Consider the following 23,136-nt stretch of genomic DNA (forward strand, 5'->3'; position numbering starts at 1 on the left):
CCTTCTCCAGTGCATGAAAGTGAAAAGCGAAAGTGAATTTGCTCAGTTGTGTCCGACTCCTAGCAACCCCATGGACTGCTGCCCACCAGGCTCCTCCGTCCATGGGATTTTCCAGGCAAGAGTACTGGAGTGGGGTGCCATTGCCTTCTCCAAACATCAGCTTACTAACCCCATTAAAGAGAAAGACCATGCAGCTAGTGATGATTATACTAAGTGAAGTAAGTCAGACAGAGAAAGACAAACTCCATATGATATCACTTATATGTGGAATCTAAATATGACACGAACTTATATACAAAACAGAAACAGACTCACAGACTTAGCGAACAGATTTGTGGTTGCCAAGGGGGAGGGGGATGGGGGATGGATGGAGTGTGAGCTTGGGTTTAGGATTTGTAAGTTTTTACGTGTAGAATGGATAAACAAGAAGGTCGTACTGTATAGCACAGGGCTTCCCTGGTGGCTCAGTGGTAAACAAGCTGCCTGCCAAGGCAGGAGACACAGGAGACTCAGGTTTGATCCTTGAGTAGGGAAGATCCCCTGGAGGAGGAAATGGGTACCCACTCCAGTATTCTTCTTGGGAAAATCCCATGGACACAGGAGCCTGGAGGGCTATAGTCCATGGGGTTGCCAAGAGTCTGAGCATGCACACATCCAGTGTATAGCACGAGGAACTATATTCAATAACCCGTAATAACCATAATGGAAAAGAATATTACAAAAAGAACATATATATAGGTATAACTGAATCACTTTGCTATACAGTTGAAATGAAGACAATATTGTAAGTCAACTATACTTCAATAAAAGGAAAAAATTTCTTTGTAACAAACTCTAAGTGGGAGCTCTCATGCAAGGCATCCACCTGTCCAGTGGATCACCTCATCAATCCTTACGAGGACAGAAAGCACAGCCTTTTTCTTCTTTCTAGTGTATGTGTGTGTGTTTGCTTAGTCGTTAAGTTGTGTCCAACTCTTTGTGACCCTATGGGCTGTAGCCTGCCAGGCTCCTCTGTCCATGGAGTTTTTCGGGCAAGAATATAGGAGCAGGTTGCCATTTCCTCTTCCAGGGGATCTTCCTGACCCAAGGATCAAACCACGGCTCTTGTGTCTCCTGCATTGGCAGGCCTGCTCTTTACCACTGCGTCACCTGCTTCTTCTTTCGACCTTGGAGAAAATGGGTCTATTTGACCTGAGAAAAATAGAAATAGTGTTCACTCCCCATGGAAGTCTCCTGGCCTGTGGGCAGGGAAGCCTCTCCTCTCTCAGTGGTCCCTTCACCTTCCTGAGCCTTTTCCCTTGACTCCACAGCGGAAGTGACACAACACTCACCTTTTCCTGTTGAATTAGGTGGAAGGAAAATGCTACCCAGGGTGGGAGAAACAAGATGCGAGAGGCACTCCTAAACATCACTCTCAGGAGTGAGGACTTGGAGAGAAATATGACGGTGGGTACAGAGTGGGGAGTCCACCGCCCTTGTTTCAGCCATTCAGCCTCTGGACACCTATCTCAGGGAACTGCTCTCTAACATGGAGACCACCTCACACGTAGACACGATTGTTTCTAGTAACAGCAGAAAGGCAGAGCATCTTTAAGAGCCAAGAAGGGGGAGATGTCTGAGTAGATGGTGGCAGATTCACAGGGCCCTGGAGCACTACACAGTCATCAAAAAGCGTTCTTCAGCTTGAGAAAGTGCTTATGCAATAATGTTAAGTAGAAAAAAAAAACCCACAGTAAGATTCAAATTCTATATTCAGTATGTTTGCAATTATGTAAAATGGGAAAAAAAAAACATCAAAATCTATGCATAGAAAAAAGAATTGGAAGGAAACAAACCCAAGTGTTTACAGTAGTTATCTTTGGGAAGCAGAACTATGGCTGATATTTTTAACCATTTCCTTCTTTTCTGGATTCTCAAACTTTCTCAAACGGGTACATATATTTTATTTTTAAAAAGGAAAAACAGATAAACTAAAAATATATCACTTCCTCCCAGAAATGTAGCTTTTGCCAATTTGTTTTTCCTCCTCTGAGCCCTCTGAGGGTTTCTGGGAGTTTTTAAAGGGCCCCTGTGGTACATTCTGCAAGGACAAAAGTGTTGCCAGCTGGGGTTGGAGGAGGGTGGCCACTGTAGATGGACTTCCCAGGTGGGGTGGGGATGGAGGGACAGAGGACCCCTGCCAGGGCTGCTACTCACCCAAGACCAGCGTGGGCCAGCTGGAGATGCGGGCCTTCAGGCCTTGGTAAAAGATCTGGTGCAAAAACATGATGGTCTCGCTGCAAGAAAAAGCACAGGGTTAAGCTCAGGCCAGGACATCCTGTCCCTCCAAGCGTCCCCTCCCACAAGTTAAGGAAATCTTCTCAGGTGACTTAACCTGAAAACCAGTTCAGTGGGATGGACTATGTAATTTGTGGGGAATAATGCAAAACAAATAAGCGAGCCCCTTGTTAACAAAATGGTTAAAAATTTCAGGATGGGGGTTCCCTGGTGGTCCAGTGGTTAAGAATTCGCCTTGCAATGCAAGGGACACCAGGTCGGGGAAGATTCCACATGCTACGGAGCACCACGACTGCTGAGCCTGTGCTCTAGAGCCCGTGAGCCGCAACTACTGAAGCCTTCGTGCCACACAGCCCGTGCTGCACAACAATAGAAGCCACTGCAATGAGAAGCCCGTGACCCTCAGTGAAGAGCAGCCCTCACTCATCGCAACTAGAGAAAGCCTGTGTACAGCAACGAAGACCCACCACAGCTGAAAAAACAAATAAAGTGTATTTCAGGATGGTGACGGCAGAGCGTACAATTCAGAAGGGCTCTTCTCAGCATGCAATCAAATGCCGGTCAAGCTGGCTGAGAAGGGTAGTGCTCTGGCTGCTGGCTTCCCTAGCTCCCTCAAGTCCCTGCTGGCTGAGGGTGCCCCTGAGGGATCCTAGAGGAAGCTAGGGCTTTGAAGAACTCAGAGGAAAAGCCACTCAGAAGAAAAGTCCTCATGTTATGAGGACATGACAGGAGCTAGGGCTTGAGACCCACAGATGGAGGCTTGATCTGCTGCCTTAGGCCCCTTCCCACCAGTGTGACCCTAAGCAAGATGCCTAGCATCTCTGAACCACAGGTCCTTCCACGGAAAACACGGAGGTGAAATGTGGTTCTTCTGAAAGTACTGTGCATCTACTGGAGCAGAGTGATGCTCAGCAAATGCTAGTTCTCCACCAGCCCCTTTTTGAATAAACATTAGAAAAGGGCAAAAAAATAAAATAAAATAAAAGAGGAAAGGACAGAAACCCAGAGTCTCTAAAGTGCCTGCCTTGTCATCACCTGGAATGCTGGGGGTGCACATAGTCTCATTAGGCTTCAGAGCATTCCCCAGACAGCCACATTTGCCACGGCCCCACTCCCGTACCCCCCTTCTCTGCCCACTGCTCCCCAACTGGCTGGTTCCAGAGAACAGCCAATCTGTGAGAACACAGAGAACCCAAGAGATGGGCCAATTTCTGCTCCATCCTGCAGGCCCCCCCCCCTCCTGTTCTTCCCTTGCTCCTGCTCATCTCATCACCCTGGCTCCTACACCCTGAAGACCTGGGGGTCTCCCCAGCATGTCTGGGCTTGCCTTGAATCACAGGGCAAGGCAAAAGAACCAAATAGGCCAAAGTGTGGGGACTTGTCCCTGGTGGTCCAGTGGTTAAGATTCCGCACTTCCAAAGCAGGGGGCATGGGGTTCAATCCTGGGTCAGGGAACTAGATCCCACCTGTGGTGCAGCCAAAAAAAATTCTTTTTTTTTTTAACGTGCGCTCTACTCATGCAAAGGGAAAATGAGTCCCAGAGAGGAAGCGTGAGCTCCCAGGAGTTGTGCCTCTGGGCCCTGTCTTCCCCTCTCCCTGGAACATTCTCTGTCTTTCTCTGCCGTATCACCACCCCTCCATGGCAACACTCTCTGCTCCCTCCCCAGGCTCTCCCAGTGCCCTGGGTGGTCACTGAGGCCCTGGTGTTTTCCAGCTTGGAGTCCTGTCACTGGGTGCTGTCCCTTCTCTCAGCAGTTTGTGCCCTGAAGGCAACCCCCCACCGCCGTGAGGTCTCATTCTCAGGACAAGAGCAAAGGATGGAAGGCGCTGGGGGGTCGCCCCTGGGCTGCGAGGCACAGGAGGCCAGTGAAGGGCCTGGACCTCACGTGCACGGAAGGCATGAGCAGCATGGGGTTCCTGGACCCCAGATGGGTTTGGAATGCCCTGAGCACCCCCACTCTGCAGGGAAAACACACTGTCTGAAGAGGGAAAGAAAAGATGGAAAGACTGCAAGAGAAAAAGGGGTGAGGGAACTGAGAGAAGGGGGGTGGTGGTAAGAGAACAGAACACAGCGCCTGGGCTCTGCAGAGCAGTCTGTACTGATCACACCCCCAGGACGTTCAGAAGGGAGGGCTGGGGCCAGGGGGCCTTTAACAGGTGTCACTGGAAAAGATCCTGATGCTGGGGAAGATTGAAGGCAAAAGTAGAATGATAGAGGATGAGATGGTTGGATGGTATCACTGACTCAGTGGACATGAGTTTGAGCAAGTTCCTGGAGATAGTAGAGGGTAGGGAAGCCTGGCCTACTGTGGTACATGGGGGTCGCAAAGAGTGGGATACAACCGAGCTACTGAACAACAAGGTAGTGGAAACATTCCGAGTTCTCATTCCTGAGTGTGGTCCAGTCGTTACCATGAATTAACTGTCATTTCCCTGAAGTCCCAAGAGAACAGGCCCCTAGGGGTGGTGACACAGTGATTTCTGGACTGGGGGCCCCATTTGATGGCTGAAGTCATCTTCAGTTTTCAGGCAGCGGGTCTGCAACAGATGCACCTGTGACCAGGATAACTCTGCCTGTCCATGGCCCCTGGACTAGTTATTGAACAGATAAACAGGCACCATGCCAATCTGAAGAGTTTTAGGCATCCACATGGGAAGATCCTTTGGAAAATTCAAATGATACGGGTCTGGGGTGCATGGCAGTGCACAGAGGGGTGAACGTGGGCCCTGAGGTGGGGGAGGGTGGAGGTAGAAAGACTATCAGGGCTTCCTGAGGAGTCAGGCGGTGATGAATGACCCCAAGCACTGACAGCAAGACTCAGGGCCCCACTGCTAGGGAGCCCCCTTATACGGCTGCAGGAAACACCAGGGAGGAAACCCACCCTCTTCGATTCTAACAGGGCATGGACTGGTAGAGTAGCACAGTAGGAATATGATAAACTGGGGCTATAAGAATACAGTTGACGAAGGCTCCATTTTTCCTTTGTATTGGCCATTTGAACATCTTCTTTTGAGAACTGCCAAGTCCTGTCCATTTACTATTTTCAGTTTTATTAATTTAAACTAACTCTTCATGTTAAGTATAAAATCGAACATCTACATTGCAGACTTTTTTTTTCTTAGCTGTTTTCCACTGATTTTGTGTTTAGTGCCTTTTAAAGTTTTTCAGCCATGAAATTAAAAGACGCTTACTCCTTGGAAGAAAAGTTATGACCAACCTGCTACTGCTGCTAAGTAGCAGTAGCAGTCGTAGCATATTAAAAAGCAGAGACATTACTTTGCCAACTAAGGTCCGTCTAGTCAAGGCTATGGTTTTTCCAGTGGTCATGTATGGATGTGAGAGTTAGACTGTGAAGGCAGAGTGCTGAAGAATTGATGCTTTTGAACTGTGGTGTTGGTGAAGCCTCTTGAGAGTCCCTTGGACTGCAAGGAGATCCAACCAGTCCATTCTGAAGGAGATCAACCCTGGGATTTCTTTGGAAGAAATGATGCTAAAGCTGAAACTCCAGTACTTTGGCCACCTCATGCAGAGTTGACTCATTGGAAAAGACTCTCATGCTGGGAGGGATTGGGGGCAGGAGGAGAAGGGGACGACAGAGGATGAGATGGCTGGATGGCATCACTGACTCGATGGACGTGAGTCTGAGTGAACTCCGGGAGTTGGTGACGGACAGGGAGGCCTGGCATGCTGCGATTCATGGGGTCGCAAAGAGTCGGACAGGACTGAGCGACTGAACTGAACTGAACTGAAAGTTTTTCTACTTTGCCATGAGGTATACCATTTTCTATCTTTTTTTTTTTTTCTGCTTTGAGCACGTCTTTTCCCACTCCTAGACTGCATACACACTCGTCTGTATTTTATTTTTTACATATAAACACTTCACTAGGGGACTTCCTTCATGGTCCAGTGGTTAAGAATCTACCTGCCATGCAGGGGACACAGGTTAGATCCTTGTATGGAAGATTCCACATGCTTCAGAGCAACTAAGCCCATGTGCCACAACTACTGAGCCTGTGCTCTAGAGCCCAGGAGCCTCAACAAGAGAAGCCACCACAAGAGAAGCCTGAGCACCACAGCTAGAGAGCAGCCCCCGCTCGCTGCAACTAGAGAAAGCCCACGCAGCAACGAAGACCTCAGTTCAGTTCAGTCCAGTTGCTCAGTCGTGTCCGACTCTTTGCGACCCCGTGGATCGCAGCACGCCAGGCCTCCCTGTGCATCACCATCTCCCGGAGTTCACTCAGACTCGCGTCCATCGAGTCCGTGGTGCCATCCAGCCATCTCATCACCTAGCGCAGCCAAAATAAATAAATGAATGATTTTAAAAATACTTAACTCCAGTTTACTTTGGTGTAGAGTGGGAATAAAAGATATAAATGTAATCTTTCTCTCAGTTTGGTTAGCCAACTGCCCCATTTTATTTATCCAATACTCCAGCTGTTTCCCCTGCTTTTCAAAGCTGACTTTATTGTTACTAAATTCTCAAACATGTGTAAGTCTGTTTCTGAACTTTCTATTTTACTTTGATGGTCTATTGGCCTGTTCTGGCAATAGTGTCAAGCTGTTTTTGTTACTTTTAATATATTTATAAGCCTATACTATATTTTAATTAATGTAGGAGATGTTACTTTCATTGTTCCTTTTTCAGAACATGATTATCAATTTACATGTATTCCTTCAGATGGACTTTAAAATCACTCTGTGAGGCTGAACTTCAATTGCAATTATACTAACTTTATAGCATGTCTTGGGTGAAATGACATATTTATGACATGGAATCTTGCCATCCAGAATGCTGGCCCACTTTTTGTTTTTGTACAGCCTGCATGTTTAGAAGGCCTTTTATAATTTTAAATGGTTGAAAAAAATCAAAAGTGTGTTTTATGGTAAGTAAAAATTCTATTGAATTACCATTTTAGCGTCCATCAATAAAGGTTTACTGTAACATAGCCACACCCATTCAACCGGTCATTAGGATTGCCTAAGTCCACATGCTTCGGACAGAGACCATCTGACCCGCAAGGTCTAGAATATTTACCATCTGGCCCTTGACAGAAGAACTCTGCTGAGACCTAGTTTATGTGAATGCTGTCCCTGAATTGTGCAGTGCACAGCGAGGGCAACTGTATTCTACGGCCGTATCCCTCCCCACAGCTTATTTAGAGTGCAGCAGGGAATCTAACACAAAAGATATCATTATTTAAGTGTGATGAATTCTACAAAAGAGGGCCCTGGAAACACACAACCAGGGAAGAGAAGCCAATGGGAACAAGGGGCATGGGGTGGTCGGAGACATCCAAGAAAAACATGAAGGAAGAGTAGGAGAGAGCTGTTATAAGGAAAACAAGGAGGACAGTAGGGTGGGGAGAATTTGAGGGAGAGGAAGCGACCTGTCTACTTGGGAAGCACTCATTTTTCCTGGTTCCCTTCTTGAGCCCAGAAAGGAGTGTGACTCACCCAAGCCGTTCTCAGATCCACAGGGCTGGGCTGGAGGAGGAGGGCAGAACCAGGCCTCTTCACTCTTGCCCTGCCCTCTACCCATCCCTCCTCACTCCCCAGCCCAAGCAGACATGACGAATGGATGGCAGCATACTCCCCCATGGAGCCTCACCATCCTTCTCAGCCCGGGACTCCCAGCCACCGCCGATCAATCAGAGTGGCATCAAGGTACCAACCATCTGTCACCCTGGCGGGATGTTCTCATCACGGGGCCATGCCTGTGGTTCCCAGCACATGTTGCCGGGCAATGTTTTTATTAAAGGGAAACAGTCCAAGTCTCTGCGCTCATTGTCTTGGGTAAACAAAACCTGCTGCAGGTGTTTACTTCAAAGATTGCTCCTCCCCTCTCCTCCACCCTCCGCTATTGTAGAAGCACACAATTAACCCCCTCCCCCGTTCCGTAGCACCCTCCAGGAATCTGCCAGCCTGGAGAGAGGCCTCTTTCTTCTCAAGGACTTCTTTTAAGGAGCTCCGGCAAATGAAATCACCAAAGTAGCATCAGGTTTCTAGTGTGGCTGAATCACTGAATTCATTTTGGCCTGAAAGCAAACCCAGGGGGAAGTCACGTGTAGAAACGCCTTCTAGTGAGTGGGCTGGCAGCCTCTGCCCTTGGCCTGTGGCACACACAGACCTCTGTGCTGTGGTCCAAGGCAGGGAGACCCCAGAGATTCACAGCACTTACCCAGCAAGAGGGGAGGCTGGGCTCACACGCAACAGAAAGTTCTCAATAGCGCAGAAGTGGGTGGGGGCGGTGCGTGCCAAGACCTGGGTTGTGATGAGCACGCGTTGGGGAAAAGGAGGATGGGGGTAAGCAAAGATCCAGCCCATCATTTAATAGGGCAGCAGGGGCAAGCAGAGGCCTTGATGTAAAACAGAACTGAATTAAAGTCACAGCCCACTGGAACCCTGAGCACGTCCTATCCATCACCTCTCTGAGCTCTGATGCCAGCCTGATGGGGCATCTCCCAGGATCGGAAATCACTCGGGCCAAGTGCTCAGAGAGCCTGGCATGAAGCCGGCCCTGCAAAGCTTAATGTGGTGAGGGCAGTCCAGAACATTCAGTCATGCACAGAAGCTGTGAAGTGCTGCTATTTTTTAATGAAAAAATCAATCACACTGGTCTCTGCTCACACAAAGCAAAGTGGTTAAGACAGTGACACTTATACTGTCCCATGCACACAGAGGATCATGCAGTGAGGTGTGAACGATAACAAGGCAGTCATGTTCAGGACTTCCCAACTGGTCCAGCGGCTAAGACTCTGTGCTCGCAATTCAGGGGCCCAGGTTCGATCCCTGGTTGGGGAACTAGAGCCCACATGCTGCAGCTAAGGGCCTGAATGTCACGAGGAAGATCCCACGTACTGCAGCTAAGACCCAGCACAGCCGAGCAAATACATTAAAATAAAGCAACTTTGTAAGGCCCAGTGATTCAGTTTCTACAAGGTTTTCTGAGGCTAGAAGCCGCTCCCCTCCTTCTGCTCCCACCTCCACTGTGTCCCTGTACCCTGACATCTCCTCCACATCCATGAGGTCAACCTGGTCCTTCTCCCAGCCACTTTCAGCATCTCAGCTCAACCTCTTAGAATCAGACCCGCGTCCACTGTCTTCCCCATCTCCTCCAGGGTGACACACAAGTCCTTAAACTTGCTACAGCACCCTGGCAGGTAAAGGGGCAGAGCAGGGCCTAGGGGAGGTGACCCTGGGTCCCAAACACCTCTGCAGAACACTAGCTGGAACTAGTGAAGTGACTGAACGACGACTATGCTAAAGGAAGTGCAGCCGAACGAATAACCCGGAGCACGTATAATTTACTTTAATTCCTAGATGAGAATCGTTTGTAAATAGCACTCTTGATGTTTTTATCTTTGTTGCTTTTACCTAGTTTACGCCATTTTATTGGCTACCACAAAGCTCCTTTAAGCCACTTCCTAAGACTGCCCTTTTCAAAAGAGGTGGACAGCAGAAGGGCAACTGTCAGCTCAGCCTTTTGAGGCACTACCAACCTCACACAAACACCCAAGGTCACCATTTGGGAAAGTAACCCTGCTTATTTAACTTATATGCGGAGTACATCATGAGAAACACTGGACTGGAAGAAACACAAGCTGGAATCAAAATTGCCGGGAGAAATATCAATAACCTCAGATATGCAGATGACACCACCCTTATGGCAGAAAGTGAAGAGGAACTAAAAAGCCTCTTGATGAAAGTCAAAGAGGAGAGTGAAAAAGTTGGCCTAAAGCTCAACATTCAGAAAACGAAGATCATGGCATCTGGTCCCATCAGTTCATGGGAAATAGATGGGGAAAGAGTGGAAACAGTGCCAGACTTTATTTTTTGGGGCTCCAAAATCACTGCAGATGGTGATTCCACCCATGAAATTAAAAGACCAAAAGTTATGACCAACCTAGATAGCATATTCAAAGGCAGAGACATTACTTTGCTGACTAAGGTCCGTCTAGTCAAGGCTATGGTTTTTCCTGTGGTCATGTATGGATGTGAGAGTTGGACTGTGAAGAAGGCTGAGCGCCGAAGAATTGATGCTTTTGAATTGTGGTGTTGGAGAAGACTCTTGAGAGTCCCTTGGACTGCAGGGAGATCCAACCAGTCCATTCTGAAGATCAGCCCTGGGATTTCTTTGGAAAGAATGATGCTAAAGCTGAAACTCCAGTACTTTGGGCACCTCATGCAAAGAGTTGACTCATTGGAAAAGACTGATGCTGGGAGGGACTGGGGGCAGGAGGAGAAGGGGACGACAGAGGATGAGATGGCTGGATGGCATCACTGACTCGATGGATGTGAGTCTGAGTGAACTCCGGGAGTTGGTGATGCACAGGGAGGCCCAGCGTGCTGCGATTCGTGGGGTCCCAAAGAGTTGGACACGACTGAGCGACTGAACTGAACTGAACCACTTTTATATGGTATGTGGGTAACGTGGTACAAAGCTGAACTCTAATGAGCCTGAGAATTCTAAAAATTTAGACCTGTTTCTTGATCATTATGACGATGCTATTAAGATAGAGGAATGGAACACGCTTGGTTTTTTGTAGCTTGATTTATAACTTGTAAACATTTAATTCAACTCCTGTCCCACGTGGTGCCAGTGGTAATGAACCCATCTCTCAATACAGGAAACATTTAATCCAGGGTTTCTTAACCTTGGCTTGATTATTTTTATTGATTGATTTTTTTTCTGGCGCATAGGATCTTAGCTCCCTGAGCGGGGATCAAACCTGCACCCCCTGCAGTGGGAGCTCGGCGTCTTAACCACTGGACCACCAGGGTATTGGCATGATTATTTCTGGTGGAATAATTCTTTGCTGGGGTCGGGGGAGTGGGGAACTGCTCTGTGCACTGTAGGATGTTGAGCATCATCTCTGACCTCTACCCACTAGATGCTACTTGCAAACTCCTCCCACAACCCCCTCACCAAGTTCTGACAATCAAAAACGTCTCCCGATATTGCCCCAGCTGAACTCCTGAGTTTAGACATCTACTCTGTGCGCCTCTGTCCGTATCCTGCCGGTAAGGGTCAGAACACTGGCTTCTAGGCCGGAGACCTCGGGCGGCCTCCTTCCTTTCTGGGCTGTTTCCTCCTCCACACTTGGCGGGAACTAGAGGAGAGCTTGCAGTCAAGTTCATTGCTAGCCAAGCTCCCCCCTCCTGCCTTGGCCAAGTGCTCCGAGGCAGCGGTGGTGGTGGTGGTGGGGATGGGTGCGGGCAGGGACTGAGGTTCAGGTGCTCACCTGTTCAGGAAGATGCTGCTGACATCGTCGTGCGTGATGGGGGGCTTCTTGGAGCTGGCGGCCATCCGCAGCGGGCGCAGGAAGTTGTTCACCAGGATGTGCAGCTGCTGCACGTACTCGGCCTCGGCCTCCAGCATGCTGAACACCACCTGGTTCCTCTTGCGCATGCTGTCTGCGTGCGGCGACCGGATGTAGTCCTGGATGATGGTCTTCCACTTGCGCCGGCATAGCCAGCCCCGCAGGAAGCTCTGCACCTGGGCGCCGAGACCGGGGAGAGCCGCCCATCAGCCTCCGCTGCCTGGGTCCTTCCAGGACCCAGGCTCTGTCATCCCCTGCGCTTAGGGAAAGAGCTCAGGCAAAGGTAGGCCTGGTGCCCCTGCCTGCGTGGTGCTGGGCGTGACCTCGGGGCCCTCTATGTCCACTTTCCATCTGTGCCCTGAAGCTAAGGAGATGATGGCCGGACTCAAAGTGTGGTCCCCAGACAGGCAGCTTCAGCATCTCTTGAGATTCTGTTAGAAATGCCGACCCCAGGCCCCACCCCAGACCTCTGTGTTCAAACCAGGTCCCCCAGGTTGCTCTGGTAGCATCCCCAGACGGAGGGAAAATGTGGCTCCAAGTCCCCACCATGGGAGGGGCCTCGAGAAGAGAGAGCTGCCACGCTGTGCCAGGTGGAGCTCACACTTCTCATCTAATGACTGGCCTGAGAACCCTGAAGTTTCAGTTTAAGCTTGTCTGGACAGAGGGCGATTATCACATTGAACTGAATATGGCAGATGAGTTCATCTCATGCTTGGACCTCATCAGCAGGCGCCAGAGGCTGTCTTCTGCCTCTGCGGGGAGAAATGAACATGGTGACTTGAGTTGGGCTGCTTGGCTTGGCCTCGTTTTGGCGAGAACTTGGGAAGGGCCTTGATTCCCAGACTCAGAGGACTGTGTGAAGATCTGTATGCTTCCAGTCAAGGCTCCTCACCATTCCTGCTGCCGAGTTGTGGGCAAGCTCAGGGGTTGCACGGGGAGGGCCCAGGGCCCCAGGAACAAAGGTGCTGCATGGTGCTGGGTCGGAGAGGGGATCCTGGGGATCCAGGGGCTGCCTGTTGAGGTGTTCATCAAAATCCTCTCAGCTGAAAAGGGCACTGGCCATGAACAGCAAGTGCGGCCTTCTGAGTGCAGACCTGTGGCCAGGGCCGTCTGCCCTGGGCAGTCCTGGATGTAGATCATAGGTGGGGAGGAGCGGCTTGACCTCGCCACAACAGCTCTCTCTGAAGATAGGAAGCCTCTCTGGATAAAGTGGGAGGGGCTTGCTCAGAGGCCCCAGAAAGGTGACAATAAAAGGAGGACAGTGCATTTCAGCTGGACTTAACAAAATGTTCCCACCAGAATGGCTGTCAAAATGGGGCGGGAAGTCCAGTGGGGCCACGGAAGAGAAGGCAGGCCAACGCATCCCTGTGTGGGTAGGGCTTGGTTCAGATCCCTGGTGGCACTGGTGGCAAGTCCCAATGTCCATAGGGTACCAGGGGGTCCTATGGATCATAGGTGGGCAGGCACCTGGCCTAGAGCCAGCAAACACTGTGGGCAGGAGGCAGGCCTGGGGCTGCGAGACCTCCTGCTTTTCCAAGAGATGGTCTGTCCCAGTGACCGAAGATGAGGGCTCTGGAGCTCAGTGGCCGGGGTTTAAATGTCGCTTTGCTAATACCTGGGTGTGTGACCTGAGCAAGTCACTTTGCCCTTATGGGCTTCTGTACCCTCATCTGTGAAATGCAGACAATAATCAAACTCCAGAGGGCTCTCAGTTCGGAAGAGATTAATCTGCATACATCTCCTAGAATAGTGTCTGGCACATGGAAAGTGCGTAAGGGATGTTAGCTCTTTCTATTTCTGAGTAACCAGAAATACAGACTTTTTTTTTTTTTAATGTGAAATGTTTAGCGTTTATAGCACCGGCAACACATTAAAAAGGGGGGAAAAACACCGTATGGGCTAAAAACCCCAAACACGCTGGGAGGCTGAACTTGGCCTGTGGGAAGCCAGTTTGCAGCTTCTGGTCTGTATGCTGCTGGGGTCCTCTTATGCTCTTGACAAGGAGGGTTTTCTGGTTTCGCTTGTTTTTCTTAGGGTGAGTCAGGCTCCCCTGCTTCAAGTCTGGCCAGCTGCAAACACAGACCATGTTCTTCCCCTGCACAGGGTGGCTCATGGTGCTGGTCAGTATCCCTGCCACTGGGCAGCATTCTGATACCCCCTGAGATGTCCACCCCTCCTGGACTCCAACAGAGTAAAACCAGCTGGACCAACCCTGGTGCGTCACAGAGGTTGGTTCCCCATGCTGACCTCTGCTGGGGACTGAAGGGTACAGTTGGGAGAGGCAGTGTTTGCAGGACAGTGGCTGGGGTGAGGCGGGACGGGCAGGCACGCAAGGTTTGGAGGATGGAAGAGTGGCCTGGGGTCTCACTGAGGCTGCCCAGGGTCGTGAGGAAAGCTCTCAGCTATGAGTCTCACAGCCTGGGCTCCTGCCCTGGCTCAATCCACTCTTTCATCTTTTGGGGCCTGGGTTTTCCTATCTATCAAATGGGCTGAACGACCCTACCTCACAGAGACAGCCTGAAGAAAAGGCTTGAGGAGGTGCCGGTCGGAGGTGAGGGCTATTGGTTCTGCCTTTGGAGTGCAAGTGGAAGGCCACACTGGGAGCTGGGGGACAGCAGGTGGGCACGGGGCTGTGCCGGGGGTGGGGCTCTCTAAAGAGGACCGGGGCAGCTTCGTCAGCCCTGAGGGACGGTACAGACCTTCTTGATTTTTTTGATGTCACTGTCTTCGTCGTTGGGGGTGACGGTTTGGGTGGACTGGATGCGCTCATTGTCCTTGAGCAGAGATGCGATCTGCAACAGAAACATGGGTCAGCTGCTGGGGGTGGGGGGGCTGCGGCAGCAGGCGGAAGCCCCACCCCTCCAGGTACCACCAGGCGGAGTGTGGTGGGCAGGTGCCCTCCCACGCACTCCATGAGGCCAGAGGTACTGCAGCTCCTGTCCGCCCGAGGTTACAAGCCAGACATCTGTGAGTAAGCGCTGGACCTGGTGCCTGTCCACCAGGGTCCAGGGCAGCCGGGATCTGACTCTGAGTGACCCTGGGCGGGGCACCCTCAGGGCTGCAGGCAATCCCTTTGTAATCTGGGAGCTTTGGTCCAAATCTGTGATCATCTTCCTTACTTCCTAAACCTTCAGTTCCTTTATCTTTGAATTTCTATCGTGGTAAAATAGATGTAACATAAAATTTACTGTTTTAACCGGTTTTAAGTGCACAGCTCAGTAGCATCAAGTTCATTCACACTGCTGTGCAGCCATCTGCTCCATCTGTCTCCAGAACTTTCTCATCCTCCCCAACTCTGTCCCCATTTAAACACTAACTCCCCAGCCCCTGGCACCCACTGTTCTACTTTCTGTGAATCTGATGTCTCTAGGTGCCTTACCTAAGTGGAATTGGACGGTATTTGTCTACCTGTGTCTGCCTTATTTCACCAGCATAACGCTCCCCTATGTCAGACCAGGTGTCAGACTTGCCTTCCTTTGTAAGGCTGAGTAATATCCACTGTATTGTTTAGTTGCTCAGTAGTGTCTGACTCTTTGCAACTCCATGGACCGCAGTCTGCCAGGCTCCTCTATCCATGGGATTTTCTAGGCAAGAATACTGGAGTGGGTTGCCATTTCCTTCTCCAGGGGATCTTTCTGACCCAGGGATCCAACTGTTCTCAAGCACTGACAGGCGGATATTTTACTGCTGAGCCACCAGGGAAGACATCCATTGTATGTATAAACCCTATTTTGCAATCCATTCATCCATCAATGGACACTTGGGTAGTTCCTTTGTTTTTTCAAACAAAACTGTCCTGGAACCCCAGCAGGACTTCAGTTGGAAGCACTGCTGGCTTGCCTGTCCCCTCCCGGGACAACCCTGAAGGACTTCTCTGACTTGGAGCTCTCTTTGGAACACAGCCTGGGAACTGCTGGCCTAGAAAATGGAACAGCCCTTTAAACGAGCGTTGGAGCTGATCTAAGAATCTATATTTGCCAGATTTGGGATCAGACAGGTCTGCCCAGCTGCAAGAATAAAGCCAACACGGTGTCGCCCAGAAGAGGTGCCTTAAGCCACACTGTGGCCGGGGGCCTCAGGCACTCCTCAGGTGGACAGGCTAGCAGTGCAGCCTCCCTGGTGGGGCTCCTTCACGCCACCCCAGAGTCCGCAAGTTTCTGCTGGGGATCCCTCACTAGGGTTCCCAGGGCTTCGAACATTCCCGTGAAAATGCATGCATACTAAGTCAGTTCAGTCATATCCAACTCTTTGCAACTCTATGGATTGTAGCCCGCCAAGCTCCTCTGTCAATGGGATTCTCCAGGCAAGAATACTGGAGTGGGTTGCCATTTCCTTCTCCAGGGAATCTTCCCGACCCAGGGATTGAACCCGTGTCTCTTGGTCTCCTGCAGTGGCAGGCGGATTCTTTACCACTAGTGCCACGTGGGAAGCCCGAAAATGCTGATACTGCCTGTGTATTCCATCATGACTATGGTATCTGTGGGGGAAGGACCACACCATTTCATTCATTCGTGGGTTCCGGGTGCCTAACGTGAGGTTGGTGGCTGACAGATATTCATTGGTGACAGAAATAAGTCAATTAGAGAAGGGTCAGAACCACAGCAGCGACAAAAACCTCAATCACAGGAAAACGCCACAGTCACTGAGCCCCACACAGCCCAGGGGACTCCACAAACACCGCCACAAAGCCTCCGCTCCTCTTCAGAGCACGTGGCTTTGTCCCCTCAAGGCCACTTGCTGAACTGCAGAATGAATGGGCTCTCACAATTGAGCGAACTGAGCACTCTGAAAGCAAAATGGAACAGTTACCCGCTCTCCACTCGCGGGTTGCTAAAATTACCCCAGCCTATGCTTGAAGAGCGGCTGAAAATATCTAACTGAGACATATTCAGCGCCGACACAGGCTTTTCTTCTTTCTCCCCCACCCCCTACCTTTTCTTTCGATTCTCTGGGAACATCTGCACAGTGAAATAAAGGCTGGTTCTTTGATCTGTATTTTAAAGGGCTGAGGAACACATGTGAAGACACACACGCACAGGCAGGCTCTTAGAGAGACGAGAGATGCAGGAATGCCCAGTCAATCCCCACATTTGACCTGATTATTATCACCTTCTGCTTTCTTTGCCACTTTTGAGCTTTGCATGTGGAACCATTTTTTTTCTTTAGCATGGGGGGTTGTGTGCGTGCGTGTGCTGTATGTACGTGTCTGTGTCTGTCCTGTATTTAAACCTGGCACTTATCTCAGAAAGAGGCATTCCAGGACATGCACTCAGCAGGGACCAGGCAAAAAATAGATGCAATTAGGTCAGGCGCTATGCTGCATGCACAGCACCACTGGCAGCCGCGGAGCCTCTGTTCAAGGATCATCAGGTTCGGGGTGGGGGGCAGAGCTCTAGGGCGGGAGTTGCAAGCCTGGGACCCCGCACAAGTCCTGGGCTGTGGCCCATCTCTGCCTGGAGCGAGGGTCAGGTGAGCCCACGGAGGCAGCCTTTCTCTGACCCTGGCGGGTCTCCTCTGGAGATGGTTCTGCTTTGGACCTCGGTTTGCTTGCTAGACGTCCAGGGTCTGCTCAGTTGACCCTTGTAGATGAAGGCCACGCAGAGTGGGGACTTTGGCTCATGCCCACCTCACCGACTGGAGTCCAGCTTCGGCTGCCTGACCAGGCTCAAAGCCAGGTGGTCTCTGCTGGACCCTGCCCACTCGCCACCAGTGGTCTGGCTTCCTTGATCCATCAGAGGAAAACCCCGCTTGCCACCCCAACTTTGAGACACAGTGCATCAGCTTCTGCCCCATCCTGCTCCCTTCTCAAGAGGCAGTGTCTTTAGTCCAGAATCCATTTAGTCAGAGCAGTCATTCATGGTGGAATTAACCCAGGTGTTTTCCTCTTTGTTACCTGCCAAGGTTTTACTAAGACCTTTGTAATTCCTTGTTTTTCAGATAGCTGCCACACAGCTCAGTTCTTCCTTCCTTTTTTTTTCCTTAAGTTTTTTGATGTTGTCTAGAGACATGTGGGATCTAGTTCCCTGTGCATGTGCGCTTAGTCACTCAGTCTTGTCCGACTCTATGGGACCCTCTGGACTGTAGCCTACAAAGGTCTGTATAGTCAAAGCTATGATTTTTTCCAGTAGTCATATTTGGATGTGAGAGCTGGACAATAAAAAAGGCTGAGCAATGAAGAATTGATGCTCCTGCATTTTGGGGGGCTTCCCTGGTGGCTCAGATGGTAATGAATCTGCCCACAATGTGGGAGACTGGGGTTTGATCCCTGGGTCAGGAGGATCCCCTGGAGAAAGGAATGGGAACCCACTCCAGTATTCTTGCCCAGAGAATCCCATGGACAGAGAAGCCTGGTGGGCTACAGTCCATCGGGGTCACAAAGAGTCATACATGACTGAGCAATTAACACACACATTGTGACCTCCTGGTGAGATGAGGCCGTGAGAGGCGATCAGATCATCGTGTGGAGGAGTGAACAGCTGGCGAGGGGCATCTAAGGGCTGAGAGTCAGCATCTCTCAGGTAAATGAGAATTGCGGGGATGCTGTTAAAGTGCAGGTTCTGACTCGGGATATGGGTGGGACCCCAGGTTCTGCATTTCTGATGGGCCATATCACACTTTGAGTAGTGAAGATCTAGAAGACTTAACCTAGCAAGACTAGAAGACTAGTTCTAGAAGTTTTAGAAGACTTAATCAGCCTCCAGACGGCCATGGCAGGCAGAAGGAAGGGACTGTCTTGGAGCTGAGCCTGAGCCCACGCTCTGAGGACTTACCAGCCACGCTCTGGCCCCACACCCGCCCCCTTAGTCCATGTGGTTGTCAGCAGAGTAACCAGGAGCTTGCCAATCAGTGACATCACTTGATCTTCACAACTTTGTCAGCTAGTGATAAAAAGCCTATTCTTCAGAAAGAAGGTTGAGTGCCGAAGAATTGATGCTTTCGAACTGTGGTGCTGGAGAAGACTCTTGAGAGTCTCTTGGGCAGCAAGGAGATCAAACCAGTCAGTCCTAAAGGAAATCAACCCTGAATATTCATTGGAAGGACTGATGCTGAAGCTGAAACTCCAATACTTTGGCCACCTGATGTAAAGAGCTGACTCACTGGAAAAGGTCCTGATGCTGGGAAAGATTGAAGGCAGGAAGAGAGGTGGAGGACAGAGGATGAGATGGTTGGATGGCAACATTGTCTCAAAGGACATGAGTTTGAGCAAACTCCAGGAGATAGTGAAGGACCGGGAAGCCTGGTATGCTGCAGTCCACGGGATCACAAAGAGCTGGACATGACTTAGCAACTAAACAACAACACAGACAAAGGTGCAGAGAGACTGGGGGACTTGCTTCAGGTTGCAGCTGTTACAATGCAGAGGAGGGCTTTGAACCCAGATCTGACCACCCGACCTTTCCACTGGGCCAGCATCACTGATTTTAAGTTTGGGGCTGGCACAGCTATTGCTGGGAGCGGGTCCCTCCTGCCCACCCTGTGTCTCCCTGAACCTGGGGAGCACGGGTGTGAGGCTGGAGGCCGGGATCCCTGGCCAGCCTCCTCTCCTCCCGGGGTTGCGGTCACCTCTGCCTTCAGTCGCTCGATCTCCACCTCCCCGTCCTCGATCTGCTGCCGCAGCTGCTTGGCCACCGTCTTCTCGGTCTCCACGATCTGCAGCAGGTGCAGGTATTTTTGCATCAGCGCCTCGTGCTCCGTGGCCAGGGTCCGGTAGCTGCGGACAGAGGGAGAGGGCAGGTAGGGCACTGCACCCACAGGAGCCGGCTGCCTCTCTGGGGTCACCAATGACCTTCCACTTAAATTGAGGGTACACTGTTCAGTCTAGAATCTACTGACATGACCTACCAGGTTCCCAGGATGCAGCTGGTTAGTGGTGTGCCTGCTTAGAGACAGTGGCTTTTGTCACAAACTCAGAAGTCACTTCACACAAGTTCTTTAAGTCCCTGAGAACTCATGGGGGAGACCCTCATGGCGAAATGGGACAATAATTGCTTCCCTACAAGCCCCCAGGATGGAGATGAGGAACCCAGGAGGCTGAGGGCAGGGAAACAGCTTTGCTCTAGGAGAGGAGCTATGTAACGGAGGCGGTGGGCAGTGGAGACTGGTCCCTTGATGGTGTCAGAGGAGGAGGCTCTGCCCAGCGGTGCTCTGAAGGGGCGGGGAGGGGTGGCGGGAAAAGCTGGCAGCTTCTCCTCAGGGGGGTGGCAGGGGCAGAGGGTGGGCAGAGGACCTGGAGCCCGTGCCTAGAGGAAAACACCTGATCCTCAAATCCAAGCTCCATGCTTGCTCCCCCATCCCCTTCTAGAGGTAAATGACAAGCTACAAGAGAGAACTCTTTGGTTAAAATAAGGCTTTGGTACATCTCTTATAATGAATTTAAACTAGAATATCAGGTGTTAATGTTTTCCCAACTTCCCAAGAGGCTTAATTATCTTGACTTGCAAAGGAAATGCAGTCGAGAACAGGAAGGACTCCGTTTTCACACCGCTGGTCTCTCCTCCTTGCTCTACCAGTGTGAACATTCAGAGCCTTCATCAGTTTGTTCTTAGTGGTGCTTCAGAACTGGGATCTGGAGTCTTACTGGCAGGACGGTTTGGTCTGTTTTTGCCTCCCTTTCTTCCCTTCCCCTGTCTTCGCTGCCTGCCTCCCTTGCCTCCTCCTCCCCCAGTTTTCTGTTTAAAAAAAAACGCTTTATTGGAGTTTAGCTGCTTCCCCGTGTTGTGTCAGTTCCTGCTGTACAGCAAAGTGATTCATCCATACGTATACATAGATCCCCTCTTTTGGGAGTTCCTTCCCTTTTAGGTCACCGCAGAGCACTGAGTCGAGTTCCCTGTGCTGTCCAGCAGGTTCTCGTTAGCCATCTGTTTCATACATAGTAGTGTATACACGTCTATCCCAATCGCCCAGTTCCTCCCCCTGCTCCTGCCCCTTTGGTGTCCATAAGTTTGCTCTCTATATCTGTGACTCTATTTCTGCCTTGCAAATAAGTTCATTAGTACCATTTTTCCAGATTCCACACATAAGTGATATTATATGAAATTTGTTTTTCTCTTTCTGACTTACTTGACTCTGTATGACACACTCTAGGTCCATCTGCACTTCTGTGCAGCACCGTCTTTATAGACTCACAGATTCTCAGAGCTGGGAGGAAACTCAGGAATCACGAAAGGCCAACTGTCTCATTTTATAAACAAAGAAACTGAGGGCCAGAGAGGGGAAGTGACTTGCCCCCCTGATTGACAGTTAGTCACTGAGCGTCGAAGCTGAAGCTGGAATCGCACCAAGTTCCTGAAGAGTCGGGTCTGCGCTCTCCATGTGGCCGTCTGGTTTCCATCTAGTTCTCCTTACTGAGCTCCAGACCACAAGCCACACTTGGTGTTGCATTTTATACATTGCTGTACAGACACATAGCCCAGAGGCATCCCATAATACTAGACTACTATGCATACAGTGGCAGAGGACATTGTGGCTGTCCCTGTTCCTATACTATGTGCTTATTTTTGTACATACCTTGTTTCTACCATGTTGTGTCAAAGTGAAAGTGTGAGTCGCTCAGTCCTCTCCGACTTTTTTGTGGTCTCACGGACTGTAGCCCTCCAGACCACCATGGAAACCCTAGGGCCAGGCAACCTGGTCCACAAATTAAAGATGCCTCTGCAAACGCGTCTAGACCTGCATGCTCGGTGCCAGACTGGACGCTGCTGGCTTCTCTCAGCCCTTCAGTCTGTGCTATGGTCGTCCATCCACATAGAATCTGACTTGAAGAGCTTCTGAGTGGCCATAGCTTCTGGGTCGACACCAGCCAGGGACAGCTCACTGTCTCTCTGCAGGTATCTCATGGGCCAAAATGACCACATCTCTTAGACAACCTAACTGTAGCCTCAGTGGCTAGTTTTTATCTTCCCCTTAAATGTGCTGGCCCAAAGCAAAAAAGCCTGTGTCCGAGTCCAGTGTGGCCTTGGCAAGAATGGAGGAGTCAGCATTGGTTTGGGACTTCTGGTCTTTCCTTTTTCTTCTTCCAACCTCTCTTCCCATTCTCTTTGAAAATGAAACTTTCCCTCAGAAAAGGGTCAGACGGTGCTCCTCTGTGAATGTGTTGCTCACTCAGTCGTGTCCAACCCTTTGCAACCCCATGGACTATAGCCTGCCAGGCTCCTCCGTCCATGGGATTCTCCAGGCAAGAATACTGGAGTGGGTTGCCATTTCCTTCTCCAGGGGATCTTCCCGACCCAGGGATCTAAACATGCCTCCCGTACTGGCAGGCAGATTCTTTACCAGTGAGTCACCTGGGACACCCACTCTTTGGCATAGCTGACATTAAGATAGGGAGATTCTCTAGGTGGGCCTTACCTAATCACATGAGCCTTTATTTTATTTATTCGTCTAATTTATGCAATATTTATTTGGCTGCACTGGGTCTTAGTTGCAGCCCTGAGGCATGTCGGATCTTAGCTCCCCGACCAGGAATCAAACCCACATCCCTTGCATTAGAAGGCAGTGTCTTAACCACTGGACCACTGGAGAAGGCCCCACATGAACCTCTTAAAATGGAGAGCTTCCTCTGGCTGGTCACAGAAGGAGTGGTCAGAGATTTGGGGCTGGAGAATGATTTGGTGAATCACTGTTGGCTCAAGGATGGAGGGGACCACATGGCATGAAATGCCAGACTGCTGTGCTACAGGATGGAGCTGAGAGCCTTCCCTGCCCACCAGCCAGCAGGGATGCACTCCTATAAGAAACTGACTCTTGCCAACAATAGGAGTGAGCTTGGAAGCAGAGACATCTCCAGAACTTTGAGGTCAGAAGTTTGACTCCTTGATTTCAGCCCATGACCTCTGTGCAGAGACCACAGCCAAGTCTCAGTCCAGACTTCTGACCACAGAACTGAGAGAAACAGGTATGATTTTAAGCTGCTAAGTTTGTGGTCATTTGTTCTGCAGCAGTAGAGAACTAAAACATGCTAATAGACATAATTTGTTTTACAAATTTGAGGGGAATTTGGGAATGGGAAGCACAGACCGTAAATGTACAGTTTGACTGAGGTGGATAAATGCATATGCCCTGATTGAGATAAAGAAAATCCCCAACACCCCAGAATTCCCCCGTGCCCCTCCTCATCAGTCCACACCCCAGAAGTAGCTGCTGTCTGGATTTCTGTCACCACAGCTTAGTTCTGCCTGTGTTATTAGAATTTCAGGTAACAGGAATCAGACAGCGTGTACTGTCTTGTGTCTGGCTCTTTCACTCCACATCCTGGCTATCTGTTTTGTTACGCATATTTGCAGTGGGTTCCTTTTTATTGTTGAGCGGTATTCCATCACAAGGATGTATCAAGGTTCTTTCCTACATCTGCCTGTTGATAGACACCTCAGCTATTTCTAGTTTGGGGGCTATTGTGCATAAAGCTGCTAAGGAAATTTGCATGCAAGACTTTCTGTGGATGTTTTTTATTTCTCTCGAGATAAATACTAGGAAGTGGAACTGCCGGGTCACAGAGTAGGTATATGTTTCACTTTTAAAGGAACTGCCTAACAATTTTTC

At 50.2% G+C, this 23,136-nt stretch overlaps 1 protein-coding gene across 1 annotated transcript in view; it reads right to left on the reverse strand.

Moving 5' to 3' along the window:
* The window catches only part of RASGRF1 (Ras protein specific guanine nucleotide releasing factor 1), a 102,493-nt gene that overhangs the window by 52,796 nt on the left and 26,561 nt on the right, over positions 1–23,136 (reverse strand). The window contains exons 3-6 of the mRNA XM_052659823.1: positions 19,162–19,309; positions 14,298–14,390; positions 11,521–11,774; positions 2,197–2,276 (exon numbers count right to left, since the gene is read on the reverse strand). Coding sequence (XP_052515783.1) covers positions 2,197–2,276; positions 11,521–11,774; positions 14,298–14,390; positions 19,162–19,309 — 575 coding nt within the window. The remainder of the gene's footprint in view (positions 1–2,196; positions 2,277–11,520; positions 11,775–14,297; positions 14,391–19,161; positions 19,310–23,136) is intronic.

The sequence above is a fragment of the Budorcas taxicolor genome, chromosome 21, assembly GCF_023091745.1.
Source record: "Budorcas taxicolor isolate Tak-1 chromosome 21, Takin1.1, whole genome shotgun sequence".
NCBI lineage: Eukaryota > Metazoa > Chordata > Mammalia > Artiodactyla > Bovidae > Budorcas > Budorcas taxicolor.